This window comes from Strix uralensis, chromosome 9, assembly GCF_047716275.1.
Source record: "Strix uralensis isolate ZFMK-TIS-50842 chromosome 9, bStrUra1, whole genome shotgun sequence".
In the NCBI taxonomy this organism is placed as follows: Eukaryota; Metazoa; Chordata; class Aves; order Strigiformes; family Strigidae; genus Strix; species Strix uralensis.
In genome coordinates this window covers 30,011,678-30,032,620 of record NC_133980.1, presented here as the reverse complement: position 1 = coordinate 30,032,620, position 20,943 = coordinate 30,011,678, and the positions used below count along the sequence as shown (strand labels likewise).

Genomic DNA, 20,943 nt, shown 5'->3' with positions numbered 1-20,943 from the left:
AAAAGAACAAATCTACATATGGGACTTCATTCCATTTTCCTTCCCTTCTACAAAACAACATTAACTGTAATATGGTATTATAACTCAAAGTTCCATTGGTAGGCCACTTTTCCTGATCTTCCAAAATATACAAAGGCCACCAGTAATTACAATACTCTATCATTTGGCTTTTATGTAAGTCATCATGTATTTCTTCCCAATGTGTTAACAGACATCCTAATGGGGAACTCTTCAGTACCTTTCCATCAAAAGCCAAATTACCAACACTCTTACTCTCAAACAAATGTGTTAGTTTAGATGTCATTTCAAAATATTTTAAAATTCACACACACACAATCACTCAGTCTTTCACTTCATTCTCCTCTGGCTGCACCCTCGTGGGGTAACAACTGCGGATCCGAACTCCGCACTCGCTTTGTACTTATTTGTACGTCTCAAACTCACACAAACACCACCAATTTTTTAATATTTTTTTCCCGATTTTTTTTTTTAATACCAAAACACAAATACCAATAAAAACCTATAGCATACAGGTTTTTCCAATACCCAAATACCCAAATTTGTTCAACTCTGCAATAGCTTTTGCTTATGTCTTATGGGCAGACACCTCGGCTTCCAAACCAAACAGGTACCCTTTGTCTAACCCTGCGCAGCTTTCGCTGCATCTGCCAGGCACAAACCAAACCAAACCAAGTAAGAAGTGTCTTACCAATTCCAGGGGACGTCGCAAAGAGCCTTACGGATCGGGGATCGATGGGTATCCCCGAGAATTCCTCGGTGCCGGCTGGAACCGATCAGGTCCCCGACCCCTCCGGTCTCTTTCAGCGAGGTCCCATCTGGGTCGCCAGAAACTGTCACCAAAACGGGATAAAAGAACTTATCGACACCGATGGGATGTAGATAAGCAGACACTCCTTTATTAACGGCCGGGTGCGCAGGGGAGTTGTCTCACCAACAACGCACACCTAACTCGTGTAACATGCTGATTATATCGGATACAGTCATACATATTAATGAAGTTCTCATACATAAACATGCTAATTCCTGTAATTCATTTTCATATCCCCACCTCTTTCCGGTCATGCGCACTAAAGCCCTGAAATGAGTCAGGGGCTGCTTTTGCGACCACCACAGACTGTCAACTCTTCAAAAAGACCCCCCAATGTTCTTGACTCAAGGACTTTGGCTCACATTGCAACTTTAACATGCTTCAAGGCTTTCTTATAATATAACTCTTAGTCTATAAGACAATAAATCACTCTTACTAAGCAGCCTAACAATTATACTTTGTTTGACAACATAATTCTCTAGTTAATGATTATTACTGGACTATGCGACCTATGCAGCCTTGGTCTAGGGCTTTACAAAGGAGTTCATAGCAGCATAACTGATTACATGGTTACACAGTATTTCCATACTTACTTACAACAGTACACAATTATTTTTCTAACTATTATAAAACTAATATTCTTATAAAATTCTATTTGATTATTCAATCAAGATCATTTCATATCATAAACCCTAAAATCATCAACTTAAATCAATAACAAATCCATGACAATCAGTGAGACCCGCCGGTGGCCGCTCGTGGAGGACGCAGCACGTTGCACAGGGTGAATGAACTGCGTGGAGGCCTCGCGTGGCAGAGGGAGACTGGGAAATTATTGCTGGAGAAGGGACAAAGAAGGGATAGTGCTCAGTTACATACTGCTCTTCTCAGCGTGGAAGGAGAGGAGCCTTTTGCTTGATCCTGGGAAGATGCCCAGGGGCTAGGAAGCCTGTTGGTACAGGGTTGTCCTCACCATTTTGAAATCCTCAGCCTCAGGTCATGGGCTTGCTGGTGTCCTGGGAGAGCTGCCCAGCACGTCCCTGGGCTGCTGGTGGGCATTTCTCTGTCGATGTTGGGGTACTGATGAGCTTCCAGGGTCCTCCAGGGCCACCACCATCCCCCAGGGAGGATGCTGGTAATGGCAGGTAGCTTGTCTCCCATTGTGTCCTGGGTGAAATGGGGGGGGGGGGCTGCCAGCACGTGCCACCCGCTGGGTGCCTGTGGGGGGGAGGGGAGCACACAGAGGGCACAGGGTGTCCTTGTCACCCGGGGACTGCTCCCGAGGGGCTCTGCAGGTGCTGGAGCTCTCACTTCCCCTCAGCACGCAGGCAACCAGGATTAAATCACCGCTGGTAAAATTAGCAGATGACACACGGGCGGGCGGGTGGCAAAACCTGGGCTGGGGAGCAAGGTGCTGGGGACAAGCAGGGTCATTGCAGAGCCAGGCACAACCAGTTACCCAAGGCGGCCGTGGCTCTGCACCAGCCGGGGGGGGCTGCTCAGCACCCCCAGTGCTCTTGCTGGCACAGGGTGAGGCAATTGGGGGCCAAGCGCAGCTGTGGGGCAGGCGGGGGGAGGCTGCAGGAGTGGCTGGGGAAGAGCCGAAGCCCCTGCAGAGCCACGGCTGGGAGGGAGGATGGCGACCAGCGCCTGCTAAATTTGGAGCCCGCTCAGGGAAAAAAAAAAACCTTAAAAAAAAAAACCCTGCAGGCTCCAAATTTAGCCAGTTGCAGCTCCCACCAAGTGCCGCTCCATCGCGCTGCCGCTGACAACATCCCGTCAGCCCCAGCACCTCCTGTTTGAGTCCCCGAAGGTGGGGACCCTGCGCCTGGCCAGGAATCGGGGAACCCCAGTACACCCCAGGACCAGCCGAGTATTTCATCACCATCTTTATTTGAGGCAAGCCCACAGTAGTCCAGGTGTACACGGCAACACGCGCTACGCTACAGACGCCATTTCCATGCAGGCAACCACGGCTACGCACACAGCAGGAGGACAGGGCCGGCGCTGGGCCGGGGCTCCCAGGGGAATGGGGTTCCCTGGTTCTCAGGGGTCCCCCAGCATGGCACCGGCTCAGGGGGGCACTTGCACACTGGCATCAGCGCCTGGGGCTTGGGGGAGGGGGTGTTTGGGGGGTCCCGCTCCATCCTGTGGCCTCTGGGGGACGAAGGGGGCTGAGCTGGACACCAAGAGGGACGGGGGGGTTTCAGAGCCTCACGTGCCCTCGGCTGTGTGGCGTATTCCTCCCCGGAGCCAGGGACAGCCGGGCAAGCATCCCAGCCCCTGTGTGTCCCCTGCTGGGCTGAAGGCCTTGCCACCTTTGGATTAAGGAGGTCGTTAGCTACCAGGCCCATTGAACCACGGCTTTGGCATGGCGGGAGCGGGCTGAAGCTGCGTCCCCCGGGGGAGATGGCAGGGACCGTCTGACTGATCATCAGAAGGGGATGTCTTACCAGGGCCCAGCACTCTTGGCAGACCAGTGCTGGTGTGCCATCATCCCACTGGCCCAGGGTGGTGGCCCTGAGCTCCCCATGGCTTTAAGCTCAAAGGAACACTCCTCGCCCCCGCTGTGCTGCCGGACCCACGGGTGCAGGCATGGCGTGACACCTGCTTTCTCCCCTCCGGCTCCACCACCACCGATGGCAAACCACAGCAGAGAGACCTGAGTGCTGCTCTTTGCCCGGAACCCAGCAAACCGTGACCAGGTGCAAGGAGCAGGTCTGTGGTGAAAACTGTTGCTCATTCCATGCAGGCACTTTCTAACCACAGCCCTGGGATAAAACCCCGGGTCGAGGCCAAGCAGGCAGGGAAATGGAGCCAAACCCGCTGCTATAAACGCTGCTGACCCCGTGTGTTGTCATCCCACGGATCAAATCCGTCACCCCGCCTGCCAGCAAAGCTCTGGAGATGGTTGAGGTTTTTTTCTTTCACCCTCCCCAAGCGTGGGGGCTGCGAGGCACAGCTGCTGTTGGGGGGGGCTGGGGAAACAGAGGCTGCTGGTCCCCGGGTTTATTTGGCCTAGCTCCCATATGCTTTCACCTGGCTACTCATTAACGGCCGCCCCGGGTGACGAGGAGGAGGAGGGTGGATTTATGCACCGCGGGTGGAGTGTGCCCATGTCCACAGGTCATGGCTCCGGTGAGCTGCGTCGATCTCTGCGCCTGCCGGCTGGGCCGTGCTCGCTCCTGCTCACTTCGTGGCACAGGGCCCCCTCCTCCTGGCTTCTTGGCTGCCTCCGGTGCTTTCCTATCCCTGGGCGTCATGTTGCAGTGAGCTCCTCCCCACCAGCTCGCCCTCGCCCTGCCTGGTGCTGAGGGCAGGAGAAGGAGCTGTGGCAGCCCACCGGAGCCTCCTCCTGCGCCCCGGCTGAGGGGTACTTGTGGGCTGGAGCCCAGGCTGGGGCTCTCCTGGGGCACTGCTGCCTCCTCCCATGTCAGCAGGGCCCTATGGCTGCTGTCAGAAACAGCCTCAAGCTTCAACAGGCACCTAACAACACTGTCCCTGCCTGGGGAGGGTGATGAACCCTGAAACATAATGACGGCAGCACCCTCTGCACTGCCAGGGTGACGCTATTCAATGGGGACCTGCAGCATGAGGAGGGACGAGGCGCTGGGCCAGCAGGGAGGACAGGGTGGCCTGTCCCATCGGGGCCTCCCTGCCCTCTGGAGGGGCACAGCAGGGACAAGCAGCGGTTTTCCTATCTGCAGCAACATCCAAGGGGCACGCGTCGCTCCGGGCTTGCTCACAGCAGCACAGGGGCCTCCACCAGATCCAAAGGAGCTGCCTGAGAGTGGGGGCTCATTTGGGAGCCTGGCGTCCCCCCCCCACAGGGCCACCACAGGGGGCAGTGGGTGCCTGCAGAAGCAACCAGCACCCCTTTCCAAGGGCCAGTCCTGCCAACTTCTGGCTCCTGGGAGTGCCATGAAGTGGGGCACACATCCAGACCACCACCTCCTCCACGCATTCCTCCGTTTTCTGGTCCCCGTCACATCTTGGGGAGAAGCTGCGTCCCTCAGTCTGTCCCCATGCACCTGGTTGGGGACATATGGGTCCGTGGTCCCCCCGGCTGGACTCCAGCAGCCGGTTGGGTGAGGAGACAAGGAGCGGCGGGGTGGCGAGTGGTGGGTGCCCGTGCAGGCGGGGGGCTGGCAGCAGCATCTGCAAAGCTCCTTGGCTTCGGAGTGGGTCAGGGGAGACACAACCATGCGGAAACTGAGGTGTAACAGCTCTTCCCCGCTCCCTGCAGCCATCCAGGAGCATCGGAGACAGCACCGGTTGCCTCCAGGAGAGCATGGGCCTGGCAAAGCACATGAGATGTGTAAAAAAAGTGAGGGGGACACTTCCAAGTGAGAAGTGCTTCTGGATGTTTGTCCCCAGGGTCCCCAGCCCATGGCGCAGGCTGGCAGGCTTTAGGAGAGAGGAAAGTCCATGTGGAAGGAGGTGCCATGGGGGACAGCCCGCAGAGAAGGGATGTGGCGTTCGTGTCCAACCCAGGCTCATAAAAAAAGGTGACCCCCAAGGTCCCCCCAAAGTTTGCTAAATAAATACATAAATATGAACAAGAAGCCCAGAGCCAGGTCATGGGGGTTTCCCAGGATTGGCAGCTCCTCTCAAATCCATTTTTTTGCCGTTTCCATGTAGAAACAATCTCCTTCCATCCACCCTGCGCTTGTCCCCACGGCCCAGGCACCGTCTGTCCCCAGCCTGTCCCACACCTCACGGCTCCCAGGGCTGGCAGCGAAGACTGTCTTTGCATCTGCTTAAAACCCATTCCAGAAGTGCTAGCCGAAGGCATGGCAGAGACCGTCTCCTCTAGGCTAAGAAAATAAATAACTTCTCCAATGTGCAAGGGTTGGTGGACAGAAAGCCAGTGCAGCAAAACATTGAGTGTCCTTCGAGAGGATTAAAAATAAATAAGTGAAGCTTAGCGTTTTCTTGGGAGCGCGTTCATCTGCAGCTCTGCCAGGGCGGGTGGGGGGTGTTATTTAAATAAAGGGAAAAAAAAAACCAACAGTCCTAGCGCTGCTCTGGTGAACGTGCTCCCCGCGCGTCAGCTTGCCTTCGCCCACCGCTTCCATCCCGGCTGGAGAAGACGCTTGTGGTGGTTGGGAAGGAGCCTCCAAGACCTTCCCAGGACACATGATCCCCACCAGGTTTGAGGGGGTGTGTTCTCTCCCCGCCACGGAGCAGAGATTTGGGAAACCCCCGCAGCGGGCAGGTGTCCGGGACGCCGGGTGTCTCTGGGCCGCGGCTCCTTGCGTGCTGCTTAATCTCGAGTTCGGTTTCTCCTCTTCAGGAAAAAGAAGCTGCTCTTCTGCGGAGGGCCCAGCAGCATCGGCACTTGGCTTTTATGTGTAATTTTGACCTAAAAAGAAGTGAAAAACCCAGCTCAGTAAGGGGTTCCTGGGCTCTGAGCCCTCCCGGGCATGCCCCAGCCCAGGGAGCGAGCCAGGAGCAGCTCAGCACCCAGCGCCAGGGCGAGGAGCCGCTGCCACCCCCAAGCCGGGTCGTTAAATGTTTTGCTGGATGGGAGCAACAGCTCCAAAAATCACACCCAGGCAGCGCTGGGATGGGTAGAGGATTTCTCCTGTGGCCAAGCTGCCTGCCACAGGTGAGGGACTGCACTGCAGCCCCCCCGGAAAGGATGCTGCTGCACCCACCCACCTGGCAAGGGATGAACGTGTCCCTGTCCCCACAGTTCCCATGACTTGCCATGAGTCCAGGGCCAGCATGGGTGCAGACAGAAGTCGCAGGGGTCTGGGCTCTGTGGCCACCCACCAGCCTCCCTCCAACTCCAGAGGCTTTGCCACGCTGCACGGGGAGCTGAGGCTGCCTGCCACGCTGCCAGTCCCTGCCCGCCCCATCCCGCCGTGCTGCCAGGCCCTGCTTGCTCCAGCTGCCCACGGCAGAGCTGTTCCCTCCCCAGGGACTCACAGTGCAGGACGGCTGCATCCAGGGCTCCCCGTCCACCTGCATGGGCAGCAGCTTGGATGTCCTGCAAAACACAAAGAGGGGGGATGCAGCGCAACACAGGCACCAGCTTTCGCTGGCAGTCGGGCGCTCAGCTGGGATGGGGACAAATACCTGATGGTGACAGACGAACACTGGGCCAGTCTCTTCCCAGCACTCTTCAGCCCCGTGTAGATCTGCCCCATCTCCATTGCGCCCTCCAGCCCCACCACCTCCAAGAGGTGGTCACTGAGGTCTGCAAGAGAGAGGGATCTGAGTCGGTCCCCGTGTCCCTGGGGATCCCCTGCCTTCTGCCATCATCCGAAGCATCAGGGCCAGCACACCAGGGATGCTGGCCACTCTGGAAGGCAGCGGGGCTGGTGGCACTGTGGGGATGTGTCCCGATGTCCCTCATGCTCCAAGATGGGTATTTGCAGTGTTGGGCAATGCTCCTGTCCAAAATCCTTGGTGCAAAAATACTCCTGGTCTGAAACAGTGCCCGGCCCTGCACGGCTGCAGGGTGGCAGCCTGGATCCTCAGCAGCTCTGCAACTGCTTGTCTGCAGTGTTGTATGAAATGGTGGCAGACACTCTCCCTAGGGTGCTCTGGGGCACTGTGGACCCCCCTCCAACCCCGGGAGCCGGCATGCACGGCGGAATCCTCACTGGGAGGGCTCTGCTCAAATCCCAGGGCATTGCCCCTTTTCCCAGCTCCTCCTGCTCTGCTGGGCCACCAGCAAAGGCGCCCAACACCGGGGCAACTCGCTCCATCTCTAACTCCCTTCAGGGTCCTCTTTCACCCGTGGTGGAAACCCCCACCGGGAGGAGCCTGCCGAGCCCCGCCATGCCCTCCTGCCCACGGGCAAGAGGGGACGTGCCCAGGGAACTGACCCCGCCACCTCTCACCGCCCTTTGGAATTGGCCTTTGCTCTGCCCTGCTCCCTGCTGCCCATTCCCACCGGCTTGCCCAGCGAGGGACAGCTGGTGACAGCCTGGTGACACCGCCATCCTGGCAGCCTCGTGGTAGCGGGGCTGTTTCCCACTCCAGTCCCAGGCTGCCAGAGGTGGTGGGTGGAAAATGCAGGCACCTGGCCTAGAAAACTGGACTGTTTTCTAACCCACCGCTCTCTGCGGGGGAACCCTGCCAGCACTTTGGGCTGCCTGTGCCCTGCCCGTGCCCGTGGGGATGGCTTTGGTGGCCGCAGCGGTGGGTGCGAGGTGCTGGCCAGGGCACAGCGTGGGTGCTGTGCTGTTCCCAAAAGCCCGCAGCCAGGCTGGCAGTGCTGAGGCGCAGCCTGGGAGGATGCTTATAAAAGCCATCGGTGCCAGCTCTGCAGCTCCGCTGCCGGCTCCTCCTCTGCAGCAGCGGGTGCCCGGCCCCGCAGCGGCTGCCTGCCAGTCCTGCGGGGCGCTGGGGGCTGCCCAGCCTCGCGACAGCAGGTGAGGGGTCCCACATGGGCACCCCCTGAGCCATGACCCCCAAAGGGTGAGGGGAGAGGTGGGTGGCAGGGGGTGGGAGCCACGTCCTCTCTGGCCACCGTGGCACGGCATAACCAGTCCTGAGAAAGGCAGTGCTGGGCCATACACAGGCGGGCAGAGCCACCCTCCTTCACCAGCTTGGACAGACCGTTGTTGGGGGTCACACTGGCACCCCAAAAGCTGACAGCAACCCCTTCAGTGCTGTTGCTCCGGCGCCACGTGCACTGAGACAGAACCAGCGGCCGCCCAGCTCCCTCGCTCTAACCCCACACACCCCACAAATTGCTGCCAGGCCCCGCTGCTCACCCTGCACACAGAACTTGAGCTCCTTGGCGTCGGTGACCACCGTGGCGTGCAGCTTCTCTGGTGCTTTCTTGCCCAGCCGGTTGTAACTGCGCTGCTTCTTGGTCTCACCCCAGAGGTTGGAGCCGCCGTACATGCTGGGTATGTTGAGGACGGCGATGCCCTCCAGGGACGCGTTGCTCAGGTCTAGCAGGGTCCCGTCGCACTGCCGGGCACGTGGGCAGCGTCAGGCTGTGGGGCTGGGGGGAGTTGGAGCCCAGCACCCGCAGAGCCCGGCCACCTCCTCTCCCCACCCGCCTGCCGAAGGAGCAGGGCTCCCCGAGCACAGTATGCCGCTGGACAGTCCCCAGAGCAAACCTGCCCCAGGGGGGCACAGGCAGTCCTGGGGCAGCTGGGGCTGGAGGTGCAAACAAATACCCTCTGACTTTGTTTTTCTAGGGCTGACACCCACCCCCTCCCCTTCCTTGTGCTGCTTTCCCCTCTATTTCAATATGAATTTTACTACACATCTGAGACGACAGTTTCGAAAACCAAATTCCTGTGAGACACATAAAACCTCGGCCAGGCTCAGTTCCTGCAACCCGAAATAGGATGCAATACCACCTCAGCCCTGGAGCAACCTCCACCCAAGCATCTCCAGCACGTGCTTCCCCACCTCCCCTCGTTCAAATTGACCCCAAAGAATCAGAAAGTTTGGCTGCCCAAAAACTAACAGTTTGTCTTCAAGCACAATTTGGAAACTAGAAATTAGGCTGGAAGGAAATGATAGGAAAGGTGTCAGAGGAAAAAATGTCAGTTTTTGGAGACAAAACCACAAGGCAGTGCACTTGTGTGTGGCACGGCTTCACTGCGGTACAGCAGGACTGCCCCAGCTGAAAATTTCCTGTAAAAGGTAAAATATCTGTTGCCTGCAGCTTTTCGACAGGACTGGAAGCAGCAGCCATGCAAATGCATTTCTTAACTTTGGGTCTTCTCACTCTCACGCTGCCTGGATGACACTGGATCCCCTTTCTAGATACCCCTGGAGGAAGCAGCCCCTTTCCCATTCAATGGTATTTTCTCTAGAGCATCTGTGGTTTCCTTTCTGCATCTGCTCTCTACCTGCCATGCAAATACCAGCACATTTTTTTTCTTTGCATTTTGGTCATGCAACGGCGCTTCTGCTCCCTCTTGCTTTACCGAGAGGAACGCGAACAGGCTGACGAACCCCCACTGCTGCTTTGACTCCAGTTGTTTTCCTCTAGCAAAGAGTGAAGGTCTTAAGATTATTTTTAATGCACTGTCGGCAAGCGCTGAGCACGCCCGCCACACGTATGTGGAGCTGGGTGCGCACATGAGCAAGCGTCTCTGTATGTTCAGATCTGTTCTGCCTCCCCTGATGCTCCAAGATCTTATTTTTAGCCTTGCCTTGAAAGCAAAAGGCAGGAATCTTCTGGTTTAGGAATGAAGAGCTGTCTCTCCGAGGCTTGTGAAGGATGTAAATCCTTTCGTTCTCAATACATCTTAATGATATTATGATTTGTAGGAACAGAAAAGACCCTAACGCTGTGAGCAGCGGTACTGAGCGAGACAGCTCCGATTCCTCACAGGATGGACAAAACCTCCCACGCCCGGCCAAAACGAGCGTTGGCCCCGGCCGCAGGCATCTTTCCTGCTGCCCGCAAGGCGGTGGGTACCGACCCGGCCGCGGTGGGATGGGAGCGAGTCAGCTGCCCAGGCTGTGGGATTTCTGGGGATGCTGCCGAAGCCCGTTGCTGCACGGGGGTGTGCGGAGCGGGCAGGACCACAGCTGCCCACGCCTGCCCACGCACACGCATGCAGGGAGCGATTTCTGCCTGCGTAGCCCTCCGCTGTTAGTGTGCCAGCGAGCTACAATGGGCTCTTTGAGCAGGGGCAGCTGACGGCGCGCTGGCAGCGATGCTGGAAGTAGAAAATTTGCAGCTGGGAAAAAAGCAAATTCATTTCCAGGAGCTGTAGGGGAACGAGTGCCAATTTCCAAAACAAAACTGCCATTTCTCTGCAAGGCTGACAGTTGCCTGGGAGCCGGAGGGAGGACAGGCTGCCGCTTTCAACTTCAAATACTGCAGGATTAACGCTTTCCTGCTGGCATGGCACAGCCGGTGCCGACGCACGCTCGGCGGGCTGCGCACGGAGCCCCTCGCACCTCGCGCCCGCCTCCGGCAGCATCAAACCCCACGGACACGGGCTTTGTCCACCCCAGGATGCTGGTGGCCGGCGGAGGGGGTGAGATGGCTGTGCCTCTGCTCCTGCCCCTTCCCACCAGCTGCTGAGGGCACAGCTACGCCCTTCAGGCTTTGGGAAGAGCCGAAACTCCCCGCCTAGAAACGGGCTTCAAAGTCCCTCTGCCCGCAACTGCGTGACCACATGGTTGGCTCGCAGGGCTCTGCCTGCTCTCTGCCTGCACACCGCCAGCGACGCTGCGCCCACCGCCTGGTCAGACCCGCACCAGCCCTTTGCAGCAAGCGATGTTCTTTTCCCCTCGCCCTTCCAGCCTAAGTTATAAAAGGGTCATTTATCCAGCGATAAGGAGAGGCGGAAGTTTACAGCAAAGCATGGCCCAAACCCCCCAGCGCGAGCGGAGAAATGACAGCGCTCTTAGCAACCGCGCGCCCTCCTCCCCACTCTAATTAAAGGCTGTTTCCATGTCATCCAACGAGGGCTGGGAGCAGACGCGGAGTTTACAGAAAGAATATTCCAGGCACGCTCTCAAATACAGCTGGAAAGGGGGAAGAATACAGGGCTATTCTTCTGCCTGCAGCTGGCCGGCTTTGCAGCAAGCGACACGCGGTGGAAGAGCGGGTCCTGCCAGCCACCGCATCCTCCTGCCACCAAAAGGGGCCAAAGCTGCCACAGCACCCTCTCCCCGGACAGCCAAAAGCCCTGCCTGAGGGACCCAGGGGTGACATCTCCTCAAAAACCTCTGTGCTGCAGCTGGAGCCAGGGACCATCCTGGGAAACCCACCTCCACCTCAACGTAGTCGTGGAGCTTCTTGCAGGTGGCCGCAAAGGTCTCCGACGTCCCGAATTCAAAGTACCACAGCTTGTTCTTCATCCTGGGGGCACACAGATGTGTCAGCATCCCACTCTGAAGCAGCGCCTTGCCCAGCCACCCCCAGCCCAGCCAGGATGGGCCGTCAGAGCCTTTCCAGAGCCATCGCAATGGGGACGCAAGCCATCGATGGGGACACAAGCCAACGTGGGGAGGGACTGCTGGCGTCATGGCCCTGGGGAGCTGTGCTGTGGGACAGGGGGTGGCTCTGACACCCTGCGAAGGGCAGGATGCGGGTGCTGGGTGGTCCCTCAGCATGGGACAGGGTGTTTCCACCGGCTCTCAGCAGAGCTCAGCGTGGGCCATCATCTCTTGACGGGGCTTCTGGGGATGGATACCCCATGGAGGGGACTTGCCTCACACCCTCCCAGCACCCTGCCAGGAGCCTCTGACCACTGGTCCTCCCCTGCACCAATCGCTGCACCAGGCTTTGAGGAGGAGCTGTAAGCCAAGGGGACCTGAGCCAGATGTTTGGGTCCATTAGGGGATTTTCTAGCAGGTATTTCTGAATATGGGGACAGGGGTTGCAGGCCACGGCTCCTGCTGCCATCACACCATTTCCATGCACCCCAAGCACAGCGGCAGCGAGCTGTGACCTGCTGCTGCCTGCCCTGCCCTCACTGCCTGGCCTGCTCCTGCCGGTCCTGGAATTCAGTGCTAATTATAAAGCATGAATGAACGTAATCGGGTGCGTGGCCAAGTTTGAGCAGCCTGCCACACTGCACGGGGCCCTAGGGAGCACCCCAGGCCCCCACCCCTCCAGCCACGCCTGGTACGTCCCCAGCATGTCCCATCGGTGCAGTGTACGGCAATGGTGGGGCATCCCCCCGCACCCAGCTTTTGGGGGGGACCACGGGCAGCCCTTACCTGCTGTTGAATTTCTCGGGGTGCTTTTCTCGCATGACGTGGAAGCGGTGGGCGATGGAGGCGTCCTGTGGGGAGAGGGAGCGCAGAGATGCCGGCGGAGGGAAATAGAAACCCCTCTCTGTGCCCCATGGGTGTGGGCTGGGATATGGGGGCTCAGCTTTTCACCCGCACCGCCGGTCCCTGCGGCACAGGGGCACAGTGCAGGGGCCATGCCGAGGTGACAGAGGCCCCCTCAGCCAGGCTGCTCGTGAAGCACTGAACGGGCTTGTTAAGCAAGACATAATTAGTGCATTTGGCTTCCTTCCCTCATCACAGGGGCTCTGCATGGAGGGGATGCTGAGGGAGGGAGAAAGGGCAGGGCAGCGGGGTTCCAGGGACACCCCAGGACCCTACAACCTGACAGCTCCCCTGGCAGGGTGGCAGCTCTCCTGAAACTCATCACAACCTCTCCTGTGCAGGGTAGGGGGTGTTTAAGCCTCAGAAGCTGTCATCAGATGCCACCTGCAGTGACATCCCCTGTCATTAGCAGGAGCTGATGTGACCCCCACCGTGGCGGTACCGCTTGGTCACCCATGGCCCGGGACAAAAATACTGCAAGCCCTCGGGAAGAGAAGTGCTTTCTACTTTGCCATTCCTCCAAAGCCCTGCTGCTCCTGCCTGCAATTGGCCCCAGCACTGGGAAAAGTCCCTGTGGCACAGGCTGCCGTCCTCCCCGGGCTCTCTAACTGCCCTGGGTTAGGAAAACATGGGGCAACGCAGGTCCAAGCACCAAAGCAGGGCTGTGCTGATGGGTGCCACCTCGGCAAAAGCTTCAGGTGGGGTGTCCAGCAGATCTCAACCTGTCCTTGGGACCCTAAACTTCCCTGAACCTCATTTAAGCTCCTCGCACACTTGCTCTTGCAACATTCCTGGCTGGGAAGAGAGATTCCATGCCTCTTTATGCATTTAAGTGCTGCTTAATTACAATTAAACCAGAAAAACAACACCAGGAGATGGAGGGAGGTTGGGAACGTGGGCAAGGAAGAGCAGGGAGAGTCCCAGCTTGGGAGGCTCAAGCTCAGATGTAGAGTTTCATCAAACACTTAAGACAGGTTTTTATGGTCTCTGAGGAACATCACCAGGAACCAGCCCCTGCTCCTGGGAATTAACTTGGAAGAGGACTCAGGGTGAGTCTAGAAGGAGACAGGGATGGAAGCCTGGGGGGCTGGTATCCCTCACGTGCACCTGCTGGGCTGGATCACTCCAGCAACTTCACAGCACCACTCCACTGGTGGGAAATGCCCCTGGGCATCCACTGATCTGGGTGGGTTTGAGGCTGTGGCTGTGCTGGGGACCCAGGTGACAGATCCCCTGCTCCACTGGTCTCCAGAGCTCTTCCCTCCGCTTTCCCATGGCCGGGGGGGCTCCGGTGGGCATGGCACGGTCTGGGCACCGATCGCTAGCCCTGCGCTGTGCTGCTCTCTCCAGCTAAAAGGCATGTGTGCTGCACTCTGGGCTGCCCTCAGCACCCATCCCTGCCCCGCAGTACTCACCACCCCGATGGAGAAGTAGTTGTTGATGATGGTGGACGGGACAGGGTCTCCGTTGGCCTCTCGGTCGCTGGGAATGACATCTATCTGCCAGCGGTCCAGCAGCACCTCCGTGCTGTGCTCGATGTCTTTCAGGACCTTCATCAGGTTGCCTCCCTCATAGCCTGGAAGGGAAAGAAGGTGGGTGTCGGAGGAGGATGAGGGAGGCCGAAGGGGAGTGCAGCCATGGCACGTGTGGCCGGAGGTAGTTGGGTGCTGAGCGCCCAGGGGAGCCTGGGGGTGCTGCTGCAGCACCAGTGAGATGCCCAGCTCATCCCTGCTGTGGTGGCAGAGATTTCAGCTAATGGCATGGCTCTCCCAGATGAAAAAGGTTGTCGGGCAGGACCTGGCTGACGGGTGTTTAGAAGCAGTGGCTGCTTTTTTGGAAGGGATTAGAGGCACCATCAGGAGGCACCAGGGCCAAGACGCAGCCCTGAGCCTCATCCCAAGAGCCCTGGAGCCTTCCCTCCCCCAGGACAGCCACACTGGATGGTCCCCATGGGCCGGCCATCCCCCGGGTGATGCTTGTCCGACCTTACCTCCTCCCCAGCGCAGGCACCGGGCCAGGTCATTGCCTGTTCCCAGGGGTAGGACGGCCACCGGCGGGTGCTTCACCAAGTTCGCCTTGTCTGCGATTCAAGGGGAAAGAGAGGTTTGGGGCTGAAAGGGCTCATCCCTGCTCCTCTCCGTGTCCCTCCTCAACTGGCACCCTGGCGGGGGGAGCTGGCGCATGACGCTGTGGGCAGAACCCCTGCCCTGCTCTCGCATGGGGAACATCGGGCACTCGTAGCAGATTGCCAAGGATGCGGGTGGATGATGCTCTGCGGGAGCACGGCTGCTCCTCGCTCACCTATGCAGTCCAGGATCCAGCCCACCGTGCCATCCCCTCCGCAGGCCAGCACGCGGAAATCCGGAGTGTCCCGAAAGAAGCTCAGCCTGGAGAAAGCCAGGAGAGACAAGGGGTGACATGGGGGAGCAGGGGCCAGCGGCAGGGGCCAGAGGATCGGCCACAGCATCTCCGTACCCTGGCGTGGGCCCACCGCGGTCCAGGTTGTACACTTGGCGTGGGTTGAGCAGGTAGTGAAATTTCCGGAGGACCCTAAGAAAAGAGAGGAGTGAGGGAGGCCACGGAGGCGAGTTCCCCTCCAGGAGAGGTGCTGGAGCAACGCGAGGGACCGGCAGCCCCCAACCCCACGGGGATGCTCTCCATGGGCAAGGCCCCACCTACCGCTCCCCTTGCCTTCCTCCGCTCTTGGGGTTCACAAGCACGAGGAGGGGGTGCGTCCCGGGCCGGGGGCTGATCTGGAGGGCAGAAAGCGTGGCTGCGAATGCCCGGCCGCTGCGGGGCTCGGCGCGCGCCCGGGGCAGAGCTTGCTGGCAGCCTGGCGCGGGAACCTACCTGCAGACCTTGCCCGTCCACCGTGGTGGAGTTGAACTTGAAGCCCTGGTTGTCCTCAGGGCTGGTGCTGGCAGGTGAGTCACTCTCCGATCTCTGGCAGTGGGACTGCCTGTCCTTTGGGGAACAGAGGTATGGATGCGCCTGCTGCCCCGAGAAGGCGGCGCCAGCAGCCGGGGGTGGCAGATCGGCCGCAGCGATGTCCCGCCGGGTCCCTGCTGCATCCCTGCCGCCCGGCCCCAAGGAGCAGGGGCACTTACCAGGACGACAGGGCAGATGTAGGAAGGCAGCAAGATGTGGTCCCGCAGCGGGCCCCCATCACACTCCGGCTTGACGTGGGAGGCACATTTGTTGTGGAGCTGGAGGGGCCAGAAGGAAGGGACATTGGGCAGGGGACACCCGGCCATTTGTGAGCCTCTCCCCCAGGGCTGGCTGTGCGGGGAGCACTGCAGGATGCACCCGGGGCCCCCCATTCCCGCGTACTCACGGTGACTTGGCACCAGACACAGTGCAGGCCGGTGATGCCCTGGTAGCACTTGATGCTCTTGTGGCATCTGTCGCACTTGACGGGGGAATTGCCCTCGATCCAGGTGTGCTGCATCACCTGCAAGGCGCGGGGGGGGCACTGCGGGCACAGCATGCACCGACCTGCCAGCATCTCCTCTCCACTAAGGGCTCCTGCCGTGACTGCGGACGGTGGCTTGTCATGCAGGGGTGCTGACTGATCCAAACCCCTCACCTGGCCACCTTCCCTCCCTGCTGCTTCATGCTGCACACTGGGGACACCCGTTCCCTACCTAAAGCCATGGCAAACCTCAGGACCAGGGATCCTGTGGGTCCCCAGGGGCTGGAGATGGGGCCCACCCTGCCAGGCTTGGGATGTTGGGAATAGCTGTGAGCTGCTGCCCAGAATCCAAGGGGCAAATCCCAGGGGAAAAAGCCATGGGGGACCAGGACAGGAGACTGAGGAGCCAGCTGCTACTGGTGGTGGTCCCTCAGGGAGAGCTCCACAGGAGACCCACTGGCTCAGAAATGCACCAGCCGCCTACTCACGCTCGTGTTTCTCTTGGATTTCACGTAGGTGCTGATGCAGGAGGCGATATCTTTGGACACACACCTCTCGTGGACGGTGTACTTGCAGACTGGTGGGAGAGAAGAAGGTGCTGAGCATCACTGCCTGGCACAGGCGCTGCCCCCTCCCCGCTCACCCTGCAGCACCCACAGGACTCGGCAGCGATGGGGACCAGCCCCCCATTCCTGGGGCACAGGGATGGGGTGGGAGCTGCCAGCCTGGGCATATGGGGGGGCCGGGACTCACAGGAGCAGCAGAGGCCCTGCTTGCGGACCCCCAGCAGCATGGTGCGGCAGAAGTTGCAGTAGGCGGGTTTCTTGAAGTGCTTCAGCCTCCAGGCATGCTGCCCGTCATCCTTCACGTTCTGCAGGGCAGGAGACCAGAGGTGAGGGGGTTACTCCCCGCTGGGGATCCCAGCCCACTCATTCCGCCACTTTTAGCAGCTTTTTGCCCCGTAAAAGCCCCCAGTGCGTCTGTGGGAGTTTGCTCCCAGCAGGACCATGGGCTCCCCTTCTCCCTGGTGTTCCTCCGAGCATCCCTGCTGCCACATCCCCGTGCTCCGCAGGCACGTCTGGCTCCTGGCACTCCCGACACCGAGCTCCGGCTCCCCACAGCCCTTTGGCACAGCCTAGCCATGGGGATGCTCTACTGGTCGCCGATGGGAAGGTGACTCCACATCTAGGTCCAGGCCACCGCCACCATGGGGTGACCGAAGCAAGCCTCTTACATCTGGGTCCAGGCACGAGTGCTTTGCAGAAGCCACTTAAAACTCCTCATTTTCTTGAATCTTCCTGCCAGAAAACCTCCCCCACACCCACTGCCTCTCCATGGGAAGCAAACACCAGAATGGGCACTGGGGAGCAAAACCCCAGATTTTCCCTGCAAACTATTACCTGCTGGCCAGGGATGCACCTCGGTGACATGAAGCCCAAAAGGATGAAAAAACACAGGGAAATAAGGGGGGATTCAAACCACCCCACCTCTGCTCTTTGAAGCTCACCTCAGGAGAGGAGCTGTCATTTTAGGTGCTCATCTTATTTTTTTTATTAAATATTCATTGAACTGAGGTGTGCTACCATGGCAAGGAGCGAGCCCAGCCTGCTTGAGCACAGCAGCTGGCAACAACCGCAGCTCAGAACTGAGCTGGGGGGGGAAGGCTGGTCAGCAGGGTGGGGGTGTCTGCAAGGGCTGGCGGCCAGTGCGGTGTTGGAGGGGTGCGCAGCTGGTTGCCGTGGGTAGGGTGCCCTCCCGTGGTCCTTGCACACCCTCCACTGCCGCCAGCCCTGGGCTCTCCTCCAGGAGCGGGCAGGGCAGCTGACGCAGGTCCTGGCACAGGCACTCACCGTCTCCATCCCCAGGAGGACCAGCAAGGGGATGGTGGTCATGCCACCCCGGATCCACTCCTCCAGCGTCACGGTCCCATCATGGTTGTAGTCAATCTCCTCCATCATCGCCTTCAAGATCTGGAGGAGGGAGGAGACACGGTGACACGGCGATGTCACCCAGGAACCGCAGCCACCAGCTCCGGCCCAGAGCCCCCGCGGCCCCCCAGCCCCGGCACTCACGGGCTTCAGCTCAGTGGAATCCCACTCCAGGTACTCGGCCACGTGCACCATCTGGTTGATGATACGATCCAGCTCCTGAGCACAGAAAGACAGTGGTGCCCGGTGCTTAGGGATGGCTTCGGGCACCAAGCGGGGTCGTATCACGTCTGTGTCCCGATACACCCAAGGCTGCACGGGGCCCCCGCCCGCACAGGGGGCCAGCAACACCCCATTTCTCAGTGCGTGACGAGTGCTGCTTTCTCCTCTGAAAAGCTGCCAGAAAATCTGCAGTGGGTTTTCCCTTGGAAAAACTGCTCTGATAAAACAGATTTTTTATTTGCAACGAGTTTCAAGGGAGATACCCAAAGGACAGAGAGCAAACATCCCGAGTGGGGGGAGTTGTGCACGATTTTTCCTTTTCTGAAACACTGTGACCTGATGTAGAGCTACAATTACTGGTGGGTGGATTTCTTCTAGCTGCTGCTGGATGTTGCAGAGCTGGCATGTGTCCCTCAGCCCCACAGTCCAGCACCACAGAAAACACTGCTGCCTTCCTCCTCCTTTCCCATATATCCCTGGCGAGCTTGGAGTGCCTCACTAGGGAAGGGACACCCCAAAAGGGCCCTGTGGGTCTCCGCCCCTCCCTGCGCAGCTCTTTCTCTCCTGAGGGAAGGCTTACCGAGCTGTCCAGGAGGCCGTTTCCATCAGTATCGTAGAGACGAAACATAACTGGAGGGAGAAGAGAAACCAGCTGCCGGTTAGAGCCCAGCCCTGGGCAGCCTGGGCAGCCGGTGCCGGAGCTGCCGGGGCTGTGGGGTGGGAGCTGCATCGCGCCAGCTCAGCCCAGGCGAGACACGGCCCAAGCCTGTACCGGGCTGCAGGGGGCTGGAGCACAGCCACAGCCCCCCTGCTGCCCCTCTGCCAGACACGGGTGCTGGCAGGCAGGAGCAGGGGTGCAATGCTGAGTGGGTTTTCCAAGTGGTTTTAATGTTTTGGCATTAAAAAGTGAGCAGGAGCATCCAGCCCTGCACCCCTCCTGGGATGAACTCCCCAGGCAATGTCTCCAGCCACTGGTCCCCTCTCCACACGGTGTGGAGCGGCTGAGGGAACTGGGGGGGGTTAGTGTGGAGAAGAGGAGGCTGAGGGGAGACCTCATGGCCCTCTACAACTCCCTGAAAGGAGGGTGCAGAGAGGGGGGATGAGTCTCTTGAGCCAAGGAACAAGCGCCAGGACAAGAGGGAATGGCCTCAAGCTGCGCCAGGGCAGGGTCAGACTGGCTCTTAGGAAGGATTTCTTTGCAGAAGGGGCTGTTGGGTGTTGGAATGGGCTGCCCAGGGCAGGGGGGGAGTCCCCATCCCTGGAGGGGTTGAAGAGTCGGGTTGACCCAGCGCTGAGGGATCTGGTGGAGTTGGGAACGGTCAGGGTGAGGTTCATGGTTGGACTGGAGGAGCTTCAAGGGCTTTTCCAACCGAAATGATTCTGGGATTCTGTGACCACAGCCCATGACCCCAGAGTCCCACTTACACTCCAGCTTGTCCTCTGCCCGTCCCCTCTCCAGCAGGGACAGGTAACAGACGATGTCCTTCAGGTGAACCACCTGGGCCAGGGGGGTGGGGGGCGGTGGGGGGGCAGCTTTCAGGGAGCTGTGGCTCTTCCTCAGGCTGAAGGGTAACCTCTTCTCCACGCTCCTTGTGCCTGCGGGTGGGGAGAAAAGGATGAAGGCCATGCACAGGGGGACAAGGGGCTGTCCCAAGCCAGGACATGGGGCTGGCAGCACATGAACTCCAGGTCAGGGCCCCATTCAGTGTGGGGCAAGCAAGGGGTGGAGGATGTAGGGCTGGGGGCCGTCACAGGAGCAGGGTCAGGCACACGAAGGGGACGTGGGGCTGGGGGCCATCGCAGGAGCAGGGTCAGGCACACGAAGGGGACGTGGGGCTGGGGGCCATCGCAGGAGCAGGGTCAGGCACATGAAGGGGATGTGGGGCTGGGGGCCATCGCAGGAGCAGAGTCAGGCCCATGAAGGGGACGTGGGGCTGGGGGCCATCGCAGGAGCAGGGTCAGGCACATGAAAGGGATGTGGGGCTGGGGGCCATCACAGGAGCAGGGTCAGGCACATGAAGGGGACGTGGGGCTGGGGGCCATCGCAGGAGCAGGGTCAGGCACACGAAGGGGACATGGGGCTGGGGGCCATCGCAGGAGCAGGGTCAGGCACATGAACGGGACGTGGGGCTGGGGGCCATCGCAGGAGCAGGGTCAGGCACATGAAAGGGACGTGGGGCTGGGGGCCATCACAGGAGCAGGGTCAGGCACACGAAGGGGACATGGGGCTGGGGGCCATTGCAGGAGCAGGGTCAGGCACATGAAGGGGACGTGGGGCTGGGGGCCATCGCAGGAGCAGGGTCAGGCACATGAAGGGGATGTGGGGCTGGGGGCCATCGCAGGAGCAGGGCTGGGCACTGCCAGTCAGTCCTTGGGGCGCAGAGCCCTGCACCTCTGGCACTGCAGGTGCGGGCAGGATGAGCAGCGGGAGCCCGCAGGGACGTGCCCTGCCAGGAACAAGCACCCAGCCGGAAGGAGCGAGCTCGGTGGGCGGCAGGGTGGCTCACCCGCGTGCCGGGACAGCCCATGCTCACGGCTGCCCGCACCGGAGGCAGCCTTCAGCAGATGGCTGCTGCTCGCAGAGGGGCCGTTGCCAGCGCTCCCCTCGGTGGTGGCTGGCAGGAGCCAGGCTGGAGGCAGCCATGACTCACAGCTCCAATCCCCCCTCGCTAGGAGCTGCTGCCAGGTAATTAAGACGTTGACTGACGGGCACTCTGCGGGGTGGGACCGGCGGCTTAAGTTTGCAAAGTAAAGGTGTCAAGACACCG

At 59.6% G+C, this 20,943-nt stretch overlaps 1 protein-coding gene across 4 annotated transcripts in view; it reads right to left on the bottom strand.

Moving 5' to 3' along the window:
- Nucleotides 1–20,943, bottom strand: part of LOC141947192 (diacylglycerol kinase gamma-like) — a 39,812-nt gene that overhangs the window by 7,240 nt on the left and 11,629 nt on the right. Inside the window, exons 7-27 of one of the 4 annotated variants that reach the window (XM_074878080.1) lie at nt 19,601–19,771; nt 18,756–18,805; nt 18,098–18,172; nt 17,876–17,995; nt 16,779–16,896; nt 16,514–16,602; nt 15,948–16,064; nt 15,721–15,819; nt 15,464–15,577; nt 15,293–15,366; nt 15,089–15,163; nt 14,915–15,000; nt 14,604–14,693; nt 14,029–14,189; nt 12,497–12,561; nt 11,543–11,633; nt 8,563–8,764; nt 6,914–7,034; nt 6,764–6,824; nt 1,803–6,194; nt 710–1,667 (exon numbers count right to left, since the gene is read on the bottom strand). In XM_074878080.1, the coding sequence (XP_074734181.1) occupies nt 6,096–6,194; nt 6,764–6,824; nt 6,914–7,034; nt 8,563–8,764; nt 11,543–11,633; nt 12,497–12,561; nt 14,029–14,189; nt 14,604–14,693; nt 14,915–15,000; nt 15,089–15,163; nt 15,293–15,366; nt 15,464–15,577; nt 15,721–15,819; nt 15,948–16,064; nt 16,514–16,602; nt 16,779–16,896; nt 17,876–17,995; nt 18,098–18,172; nt 18,756–18,805; nt 19,601–19,771 (2,078 nt within the window). In that variant the 3' untranslated portion in view covers nt 710–1,667; nt 1,803–6,095. Of the gene's footprint in view, nt 1–709; nt 6,195–6,763; nt 6,825–6,913; nt 7,035–8,562; nt 8,765–11,542; nt 11,634–12,496; nt 12,562–14,028; nt 14,190–14,603; nt 14,694–14,914; nt 15,001–15,088; nt 15,164–15,292; nt 15,367–15,463; nt 15,578–15,720; nt 15,820–15,947; nt 16,086–16,513; nt 16,603–16,778; nt 16,897–17,875; nt 17,996–18,097; nt 18,173–18,755; nt 18,806–19,600; nt 19,772–20,943 lie in introns of those variants that run through there. The other 3 variants (XM_074878081.1, XM_074878082.1, XM_074878084.1) reach the window with 3 other exon arrangements.